General features: G+C 40.9%; 2 protein-coding genes across 3 annotated transcripts in view; both read right to left on the minus strand.

Moving 5' to 3' along the window:
* Nucleotides 1–2790: 2790 nt before the first annotated feature.
* LOC118326566 lies at nt 2791–6930 on the minus strand. Its single transcript, XM_035659588.1, has 8 exons — nt 6852–6930; nt 6410–6543; nt 5692–5769; nt 4857–4907; nt 4657–4707; nt 4498–4548; nt 4179–4229; nt 2791–4052 (listed from the first exon to the last, which is right to left on the minus strand). Exons 2-8 carry the CDS (start codon nt 6453–6455, stop codon nt 3343–3345), a joined length of 1038 nt encoding a protein of 345 aa, XP_035515481.1. The 5' UTR covers nt 6456–6543; nt 6852–6930; the 3' UTR covers nt 2791–3342.
* A 264-nt stretch (nt 6931–7194) lies between these two features.
* Nucleotides 7195–10755, minus strand: part of xrcc6 (X-ray repair complementing defective repair in Chinese hamster cells 6) — a 5390-nt gene continuing 1829 nt past the window's right edge. For both annotated transcript variants that reach the window (XM_035659441.1, XM_035659433.1), the window contains exons 6-13: nt 10474–10660; nt 10144–10330; nt 9687–9855; nt 8905–9066; nt 8613–8742; nt 8245–8345; nt 8013–8129; nt 7195–7895 (exon numbers count right to left, since the gene is read on the minus strand). In XM_035659441.1, the coding sequence (XP_035515334.1) occupies nt 7696–7895; nt 8013–8129; nt 8245–8345; nt 8613–8742; nt 8905–9066; nt 9687–9855; nt 10144–10330; nt 10474–10660 (1253 nt within the window). In that variant the 3' untranslated portion in view covers nt 7195–7695. The remainder of the gene's footprint in view (nt 7896–8012; nt 8130–8244; nt 8346–8612; nt 8743–8904; nt 9067–9686; nt 9856–10143; nt 10331–10473; nt 10661–10755) is intronic.

Here is a 10755-nt window from a genome sequence, read left to right on the forward strand (position 1 = left end):
CTCTCTCTCCCTCTCTCTGTCTATGGTCTGTCTCTCTCTCCGTCCGTGCAGAAGCGGACATGCGCAGTAGCGTCCCCCTGGCTCCATATTGCTGTCACCGCCTGCGTCAGTAGACAGTTGAGCAGTCCCTCCCCTGAGACTGCGAAACCCTGGATTTTCCACTTTATTCACAGTGGGCATGTTTAAAAGACATAAATGAATCAATATCACAGTGCTGCTTTGCACCCCGTTTGCAGCAGTGATGTTGAAGTAATGTAAAAAAAAGTTTTATGACTTTTAGGCTGGCTAAAACTTTTGCTTGCTTTATTGACTGCTGAATACTTGAAGAGGCTATAACCACTATATTTTAATGTCAACAATGGATCCATAGACTGTATAATAAATAGTGGATGGAGCTTTGGGGTCTTTTGGGGTGCCTTCTTTCTAATGTCCAGCAGGAGGCAACCCTACAGGTTGCAATAAGAAGTCCAATTGTATGTAAGCTCATGAGAAAATGACTGTACTTCTCACTTGATTTATTACCTCAGTAAACAGTTTGCGAATAAGTTTATGGTTAGTTGCTAGTTTCGAGTCGGCTTCCATGCAGCATTTGGTACATTATGGTCCCATTTAGAGTAAAATAGACGATAAAGCAGGGTGTGATTTAGGGTGTGACGACATTGTGATTGATAAGCCATTACCAAGACGTGTCCTCAGGTTCTCAGTCAGATCCAGTCAGGATAGAGGCAGCTCCACACTCTTGTCCAAATATGGTTACTTCTGGCTCCAAAAAACCAAGATGGCAACAGGCATAATGCCAATCCTGAAGCTTCATAACTGTAGTCCACAAAACAATAATAGAAGTCACAGTGGGTTTAAACCTCAATGGATCACATGACCAAGGAGTCGCTTGTAGTGACAAACCCACAGATAATTATCACCCAATTGTTTTGGTTTTATGCCCGCAACTTTAATCTTGTGATTTACTCTGAATGTAGCTTACTTGCTTAGCAGACAAAGTTAGCAACTAGCTGATAAACATTTAGCAGCTAAAGAGATATTTTTCAGTTGGTGGGGACTAAAACAGAGCTTAAAGGAGAGTGGATATTGGACTCAGACAGCCAGAGAATCTATTTATTTTGCGTCTGCTCGATGTGTAAATATGCAACTGTTTACTAAACCACCGGCCACAACAAAAAGTAATATATCACAAAGTCAGAATATTTCAATTTTGTATTTACAACAAAATTATCTGACCAGATGTCAAAATGTGCCAATATTTATGAATCACATCTTTAAGATTTATAGCTTTCAAGAATTGAATACTATGCACAAGGGATTCACAGGAAACAGTGAATCATGTATGGACATGATGTGGACACAAGAGCTTAACATAACAATGACATTGTTGATGGTCTCTCCTTTATTGAAACAGTGTGACACAATGAATCACATCAGCCCCTGGTTTGTTTGGCTATGCTATAAACGCATACAGGAGTTGTTTATCTTCTGCTGAGTTTGGTGAGCTCAAACTGACACACTTTTTCAATTACACACAGTTATTAGTAACCCCATGTGTTACCAAATCAGCCAGGTTTGTGACTTTAAAGCTTCCTTTAGTCATTTTTGACCAGTAGGGGGCAAAAAAAACACAGCCCTCAGCTTAAAAAGTGTTGTTATGACCAAAATGTTAGCAAACAATACACATTCAGCAGACACAAGAACACATTATGAACATTATGTGTGGAGTTTCAGGCCATTTGATGAATATTCTTCACTTGTATTCACTCTATTCAGCTCCACTTTGGTCTGCAAATGTTTTGCAGGCAGAAAAACAAAATCAAAGAACTAAAAGTGGCTGAAAACCTGCAAATAGCTCCAGAGTTTGGTGTTAATTCTCAGTGGGTTTGACACTATGAATAATCATTTAAAATTAGATAAATCATTTGATTCAGCGTTGACATGAAAAAATATTTCTTCATGTTTAATAAAGTGTAACAGACTTTGGCCAGTGTAATCCCAGTATATGTCCACAATAATGTGGATCATACAGATACATTTGAAAGAGATTATCTTTGTTGTGGCCTTCCTGCACTGCCAAAGGCTTTTTGATAGCAGTCTTCAATTGTAAGACTGCTGGAGAGAAAGGTAATGAGACAGTGTTTTTCAGCTTAACAGATCCAAACATGCATTTCCCAGTCATATCCTGTTTTCCAATCAGTTCTTCAGAATTAGTTTACTAACATATTACCCAATACTGACACTGGACGATTATGGAGCTAATAAGGTAAATATTAGATTTTGAACCACTCTTGTGTACATTTAGTTGACTTCAAAGCACAGCAGATCATGCTGCTTAAGATGTCTAAACCCTTATACAGTAAAATATAATGTGCTAACAGATGCTAGTGTGTATTGGTAATGATCGACTTTTTCTACTACTGTTTCAACTATTTTCTCTTTTTCTTAGGTCAGAAGTCAGGCTTGGAAAAATACCAGTAGACCAGTGGTTGTTATTTTTTCTTATGCTAAGTGTTTCCATCATCATGCCCACGAGGAACCTGAATGGTCTGTTGGAGGTATGTACTGATGTTGAATGGTCTCTTTAACCACAGGGTCACTCTGCTTTATCAGTGTCAGTTGTGTTTCAGGTCATTAAGACTGCAAAAAATGTGGAAAAACCTCACCTCTGAAAATAAAAGTTACACTGCACTACATTGACAACATATACTTGAGATGATGTTAATATGTCACAATTTTACTGATATTATTATACCATAAATACACTTGTTACTTTCATCTGTTGCCAGATGTCACAGCTACATGAATACAGTCAGTAAAAACCTGCAATTAAATGTGAGCTTGTTCATATTAAGTAACAGTTTTTGGTCTAAATGGTGTTTCAGAGGCTTCTGGAGAAAGCACAGAATACATGGACAACACTGCTGAACTCTAGTCCCAATATGACTTTAGTTTATTTGATATAGCTTATAAATTATGAATGATAAGGGAGGGCTAAGCACTGGAGCAAAGTAAGAAAACACGAGGCACAGGCCTATGCAAAGGAATAAACAGACGGCAAAGAAGTACAACACATCACAATGGGAAAATTAAGTGTGTGTGAGCGTGATATCTAACCAAAAGCATCTGTGGTATGTTGAAAACCAAAAGGCGGCCAGTGGTAGTAAATTCATTTGGACAGTGGTAAACCAGCAGAGTGACAAAAATACCTCAGGCAAAGAATCACCCTTGCACTTAAACTCAAAATTGCATGTTTAACACTTGAATGAATCTTGCCTCCTTATTTTTTCACTGCCCCAACAACTCTTTCACACAGACCAACAGCAGCTCTCCCTCTCTTATTTACATGTGTCCTAGTTTTAGAGCCAGTGCAGAGGCCATGTCAGTCAGAAGCTCCTCCCTGATGCGGTCTTCTCTCCTCTGCAGCTCGTGGACGAAATGCCCCCTCAGTGTTTTCATCTCCATCACACGCCCCACCAGCTGCCTGCGCATCACACCCCGCACCTCTGGAGGGCAGTCCGGCCTGTCATCCACCAGCTCTGGACTCTGGTCGCATAGAGACAGAGCCCTTCTCAGACCCCCATCGTCTGCATCCAGCAGCTGATCTACAGTATGCCTTCGACCCGGACGGTGTGCTTGGGCGAGCACTGGGATGATGTACCCTGCGGCCCCGTCACCAAACAGGTCAAGGGTGGCTCGGATTGCTTGAGCTGCATCCTGGTCGATCCCCATGCTGGAGCCCGGAGCTCGGATCACCAGCAGGAAGGCGTGTGGTCCAGGACTGGTGAGCTGAAGGCTCCTCAAAGCTTCCCTGGCTCTCTTGTTGTTCCCCGATGACGGCCCCAAAAGATCTGGGGTGTTGATCACTGTAACCTCTCTACCATCTAATACGGTCCTAGTCTTGGTGCTCTCAATTATGGGACTCGTGGGTGCCCTTGTATCACTGTTGCCCAACAAAGTCTCTTCCAGGGAGGTCCATCCTCCACTGTTATACTCCAGGAGGATCAGCCTCAGGCCTGGTTTGTTGGGGCTGCTTAAATCCAGTTCTTCGTCTGTGGAGCAGAGTTTTTACTAGTTAAATAATGAAGCATATTACAGAAAAAATGTGATTCTCAGCCCAAACTGAACTGGGCCTCAGTGGACAAAAAAAACAAGAAGGAAGATTAAGGTGAGCCGACCTGAGCTTGCTTTGATGACAGCAGCCAACCACTTGAACTTGGAGGAAAATCCTGATGGAGGAGCAGATTGTAAGTCAGCTGGTTTAACTGTTAATTACAGACCTATAATTATTATGTAGATCTATCACTAAAATAGCGCCACTCCCTTGAAATACTAAATTGCCGTCATGTGTCTGCTGAATTTCTGAGTCACTTCCTCTGACTACTCCAACATACCAACTAAAATTGTAAACCTTTCCAGACCTGTTTACCTTCACTTGAAAAGTCAATTTGAAGCACACAGTAAACAACATCCAGCACAAATTCAGGCAGCGCTCACCTACGAAAAACCGCCAAATTTGAGACAGCCATTTAAACAGGCTCTGGATTCCTGAGAAACAAGAAACAATAAATTGAGAAGTTAGCTTATTTGACTTTTTTTTTAATATATTTTTTTATACATTTTATGGGTAAGAAATAAGGGATGTATATTTTGTACCACGAAGGGTTCCCACGAGGCGGCTCACCCAGCTCCAAAGAGCTGACAGACCTGAAGCAGAAACACACAGTGACATGTGATCATTATTGGTATTTAATCAAGCATACTGATGGCAACAGTAGTTTTGTGTGCTGTCAGTTAAAAATCAGACTTTGACCTCTGACCTCTGACCCCTGATATACCACTGGAACTAAACTTACCAGTTAGAGAACAGAAAAGACGAATCGGCCATCGGATCAGAGCTGGGAGTGCTGCAGGAAAAACAGACTACAGATTACAGCAGTGGTCGAGAAAGACCATTCAAGTATTGCTTAAAGTTATTTGAATTATTTATGGGCCAACATTGACACAATATAGTTTAGTTAAACCCTAAATTCAGTGGGTTGGATACTATAAATGTGAAAACATATGCCCTCATACACTACACATTTTTAAACCTGATGAAACCTTTGCCTGCTAACTTGTTCCTTCAACCTAAAAATTCTGCAGGACTGCTTTTAGGATAAGAGGATACCGACCACTGAATTAAATACCAGTGTGTATCTATAATTAATTCATATTACTTTTTTACTTGGAGTCTGTGGCACTCAGCCCTAAGCCAGTTTGTCCGTACTGAAGACGTAAAGATTTTAAGCAGGTCACAACTACCATGGTGTTCTTTTAAGTATTTTTCATATTTTGAACAATGGAGGAAAAATTAGACCTTTAGAAAAATATACAGTATCGCCTGCTTTATTCTTTAGCTATGTGTGTTTCTGATAAAAAAATAATCTGCAGAGGTATATTGATATTTGTCACTGAAAATGGAGGGAGGTTAGGGTCACCCTCTGTAAGTAGGACCCATGATTCCTGGCTACACTCCTGATAATACCATCAGGGAGGTCTGTTCTCATCAAAGCCATTTCTGATGAATTCAAACAAGTTTAATCTGTTTCAGATTTTCTAGTTTCCAACTCACAACAATAAAACAATATGGCATGTGTGTTTTTGGAATTGGCCAAATGAATATGAACATATGTTTGGTGAGTTACTGACTCTGTGAGAATCTGTAGAGAAGATACCCCACCACAGTAAAAGCTCCCATCTGGACACTGTTGCCGTTCATCCACCAGCCTAAACAGAGAGTGGAGGGAGGAAAGCAAGACATTAGTATTGAAGTGTTGTCCACAACTTATCATGGGGTTTACCTTTCACCTATATGTGAAATACTCCAAATCCCCTATTGTTCAATACATGTCACTGTGTGTGTGTGTGTGTCCCTGTAGGCATATCAAGGTTTACATTCAAAGATTTGATTTTAATCTTTATATGTAAAAGCTGACATCACAATCTCTTTTATTCCAGGATTGTTTTAATGGTGGGAAACTTTAGCACAGTTATGTAATATTGTAGTTGCTGTAAAGAAAATGGGTTCAAATTGATTATTTAATGAAACAGCTAAAACAGTTTTTGTGCAATTTTTTGAAATTGACAAACTGAAAAGTAACACGTGCTTGATATTTTATTTTGAAAAACCATCCCGGAAGTCACAACGATTTTGCCACTAAATTGAAGTAACAGACTATGTACTTTGCAACCATGAAGACAAAATGCCACATGGTATCAAAAGAAGTCTATTGAGTGAGTAATGAACATGTCCATACTTAAACTGTATTTTCATGTAATGGGCACACAAACAATACACTCTTCATCTTTTATGATGTAGCACAGACATCTTTAAAGTTGGGTTGAGTTGTTAAACATTTCTTCTCACCTGTAAGAGCATCCTCAGAGTTGTCCTTTTCACATTGACACTCCATTTCTCTGCAGTTCACAGACCTCCAGCGAGCGTCAAGGTAGTGAAAATAAATAGCAGCACTTCTGCTCAGAATTTTCAATATAAAAGCCCTAAAAGTTCAACATAACACCAGTGTTGACAAATGTTTTGCAACGTTCATGTGATTATACAAGCAACTGGAAATAAAACTAGGACTAATATGAGGATTAAGTCTGCCTGGATATCATTTTCACATGTCAGAGTCAATTCAGATCTAGCAAGCTCCATAATGAGCTGTATGTTGACATGTAACAAGGTTTCATGACAATGTACACCAAAACATAAAGCCTACACTGGAAAACTAAAAACATACAATCGAATGTAGTTAAAAAGTCTTTTAACCCAAAGAAATGTCAAAATGTTCCTAAAGCTCCATTACCTGGTGTGTAGTCAGATAATCCTCTCTGAGGAATGCCATCTACTTTCAGTCTATCAGAACCTGACGCAACTCTGATGAGGTCAAAGTTGTATGTGATTCCTTCCTCCTGCTGTTGAGCAGAAACATTTTTCCTGTGCAGGCCTGCCCCCAGCAGGAACACTGCCCTTAGTTTATTGTGCCGTGTGGCAAAACAATGCAGTGAAAAGGTCCAGGTATGCTGATAATGCTGCGGTCTTACTTTGGAAGGACACACCTTCTTTCTTGCTACAAGAAGAACCGGAAATGCTGCTTAAGATGTAGAGTCTACTGACTCACATGCAGTTATTGAAATAAAACAGAGATGCAGGGCTGTAAAAGGCTTTATTAATGCAAATACAAGATTATCAACAACAGTCCCAAGTAGTTACAGTAATTTTATGACTGTACAGTATATTCCAATGCAGACTTTTTTATGACATTATAACTCAAATCAACCAGTTTTAAATCATGAGAAAATGACCTGGTAGTCTTTTTTAAAATTAATACATTATTCATGTAATGTGGGACAGACACACCGCAGACATAAGCACTAAGCTGCACTGAACCGTGCTGCCTTGTAAAAAAAAAAAAAAGGGTAAATCAACAGTTTTCAACTCATCAACTACAAGACAAAACTAAACAGTGTCCGTCTGTCCCAAAATGCACGGGCCACGCAGTAAATTTAAAACTTGTCACCTGCTTTTAAAACCAAATTTACCAGAAATTGGTTTGCAAAATGGCTGAAGACATGTCCTGGAATCAAGTCTAACTAAGACACTGATCTGAAAAAGCTCACGAAGGCACAGTGAGGTGCACATCTAACTCCTCATGGGGCCAGTTGGGCGGTCAGAGCATCTATCAGCTCCTGTTTCTTGGTCCCAGTGGTTCGAACCCCGAATTGTTTGCAGGCCTCCTTCAACACGGGCACGGTCAGCTTTCCCAGGGTGCCGTTCTGCACATGGGCCCTTAGCTCGTCTTCCGTCACCTCCGCTTTGGGCTTCTTCTCAGCTCCGCCTCCGACATCAGCTGCAAGTTCATTCATGGAGAAAACCTTTAGATTTAGACATTCAAAAACCCAAAGCAACTAACTAAATACAGTTAAAAGCTATTTTGCTTAGTTTCTGTGATGACTCCACCTCTGACCTGTTTTGCGTTTGGCAACTGGTTTGTTTTCAGGGTTGTAGCCAGCAGGGTAGACCAGATCTTTAAACTCCTCAGCCAGGGGACCCAGACGGTGGTTAATCTGATCCACCTTTGGCACTGAGACACAGAGAAAGAGGTCTCAGGTACAGGAAGTGTGAGACGAAGAAGAGGTTGTACAAGCAACAAGAGGAACCAGGATGTCTTAATGTTTGTTTGTTTGTCTGCATCTTACTGATGAGGTCCTCTGTGTCCTCTGGAGCCATCATATCCAGAGCCAAGGCCTCCAGGTTCCTGTAATGCTGCTGGATGACTGGATTCTCAAAAGCCTCACTCCTGCATTACATTACAAAGAATGAAAACATGTCACAGAAAGAAACTGAATGACTTTGTTATAAGCAGAGAGCACACGTGCGTGTCCATTGCACCACAAAGCTATTAAATAGGGAATTTGTGTGTTACATTTGTTGTACCCAAAAAAAACATCAAAGACAGACACAGTTTTACTTTTAGCATGACAGAATTTGATGCAGTGTAATTCAAACCATTTATTAGGCATCTCAAAACTAAGATCTCTGTAAAGCAGTGAACATGTGCAGCTACCTGTATTTGAAGCGCAGCTTGGAGACGATCTCCTTCATTTTGTCCACCTGTATTTGTGAGGCCGATGGGCACTGAGGGGGATCCAGAGTCCGCAGGTCGTCAGCGTATGGCAGGTAGATGACGTTGAAACCTGAAACAGGCAAGACAGAGGACAAGATGACATCAAGCCTCATACAAACTAAACAAATACAGTAGTGGGAATTGCAAAAGGAGCTGCAGTTTGTTTGCCTGTTAAGTGTGGGACTCTTTAATTAAACCCAGTAAGCTACTGCTGAGCCCAGCGGTGTATTACCTGGTGGTGTAATCTGTACTTTTCCCTCGTCGACCTCCTCTCTCTGAGGCACCAGAGCAGCAAATCGAGGCGGGTAGTTTCGTCGAGAGACGCAGCGGCACAGAGCGAACACGTTCCTCTCGCTGCACTTCGTCAATAAGGCAGAGAACAGACACGCGCTGCCTGAGGTGGAAAACACAGGATATATTAGAGCAGAGAAAGAAGAGAAGATGTCCAACAAACTGAACATTATTAAAGACTCGACAGTAGAAGTGAACATTTTATATTCAAAACGAAACACATTAGCATCCATGTTTAAACAAATCATCATAAAAAACACTTGAGGTACTTGACCAACAATGGTCTTTAAATCAGTAGGGTTACAACTAAAAATCATTTTGGTTAAATGATAGAAAATAGTGGATCACAATTTCCTAAAGTTCAAGGTGACTTTCTTATATTGTTTGTTTTGTCAACCAACAGCCCACAAGCCAAAGATATTCAGTCAATAATCACATAAGACAAAGAAAAACAGCAAATTCTCAAAACTGAGAAGCTGGAACCAGGGAATGGTATTTTTGCCTAAACAATAAATCTATTATGAAAATATTGTTTTTCTGTTGATCGACTAATTGCTTCATTGATTGTTATTACTGTAATTGTTATTACTGTAACTGTTTCAGCCGAAATGATCACATATCCTCACCTCACACTAATTGGAGATATTTATAGTTAACAGTGTGGTTTTGATACTTCTTCCTATTGGGTTGGAAGCCAAACGGATGCAGACAGACAAACGGTACCTTTCACCTCTCCCTCCTCAGGATAGAGGAACACAGCAGGTCGGATGTGGTGGTGAGTTTTGAGCCTTTCCATTGGTTTGAATCCGATCAGATAGAGTCCGGGATCCTGAAACTTCTTGATGGCATCCACCTCGTCCCTCTCCATCACTATCTGCTTCTTACCGTACGTCTACAGTAGACACACGAGAACAAATGAGGAGAAAAAAAAGAACACCAACAAAATCACTGAATAATCACTGAACCTAATGTTGATCGTCGACGTAATTTAGGTCAATTTTACTGCGGCTGATACATTTCTCAGCTTGGCTCTTACCAGCTCATTCTGGTGAGTAATGATCCACAATTTAGGATGTATTACCAATTAGACTTACCTAACTTACAGAGTACAGCATATATGACAATTTAAATATTTCACATAACCAAACTAAAAAATAGCATATATTTAGTCCGCTCTTACCTGGGCTTTCTTTATCTCACTGGGCAGAAGCAGGCTGCCAGTCTGGGTGTGGAAGGTTCGGGTTTTGCTGCGGACCGGCTCGTTGGTTTCCCTGTAAAGTCTGACGGGGGCTGGTTTCCGAGATGTCACAGCAGTTGCATAAATCCCCACAGCTACATTAATGCCCTCGCCAAGACACAGGTTTAACCTAGAGAGAGAAGGTTGGTGTGGAGAAGAAGGGAGGAGAGAGGAGGAGTTGAACAACAAAGGAAGAAGAAAGCAAAACAAAGAGCAAAGCAGCAAGAACAACTTTTATCCGCCTGGAAACGCCAACGTGTCACTGATCTCTACCTGGCCATGGCTCTCTTCTTCTGCTCCTTGGCCCGCACTCTCTTCTGGAGGTCTTCCAGTTTGTCACAAGGCTCCAGCTGCAAACCCAACTCGCTCTCATCCTCAGGTTGACTTACAATGTCCCGAAAGAATAGCGCGACATCGAAGCCCCCCGGTTTCATCAGATGCATTAAATCAATGATGACACCTGAGAAAGAAGGGATTAGTCGAATGCGACCATGACATACAGGCTTTTTATGTAAAACTGCAGCTGTATCATAAATATAAAGCCACACTGCTTTA

This window comes from Morone saxatilis, unplaced genomic scaffold, assembly GCF_004916995.1.
Source record: "Morone saxatilis isolate NCDOM2014 unplaced genomic scaffold, NCSU_SB_2.0 Contig1, whole genome shotgun sequence".
Classification (NCBI taxonomy): Eukaryota; Metazoa; Chordata; class Actinopteri; family Moronidae; genus Morone; species Morone saxatilis.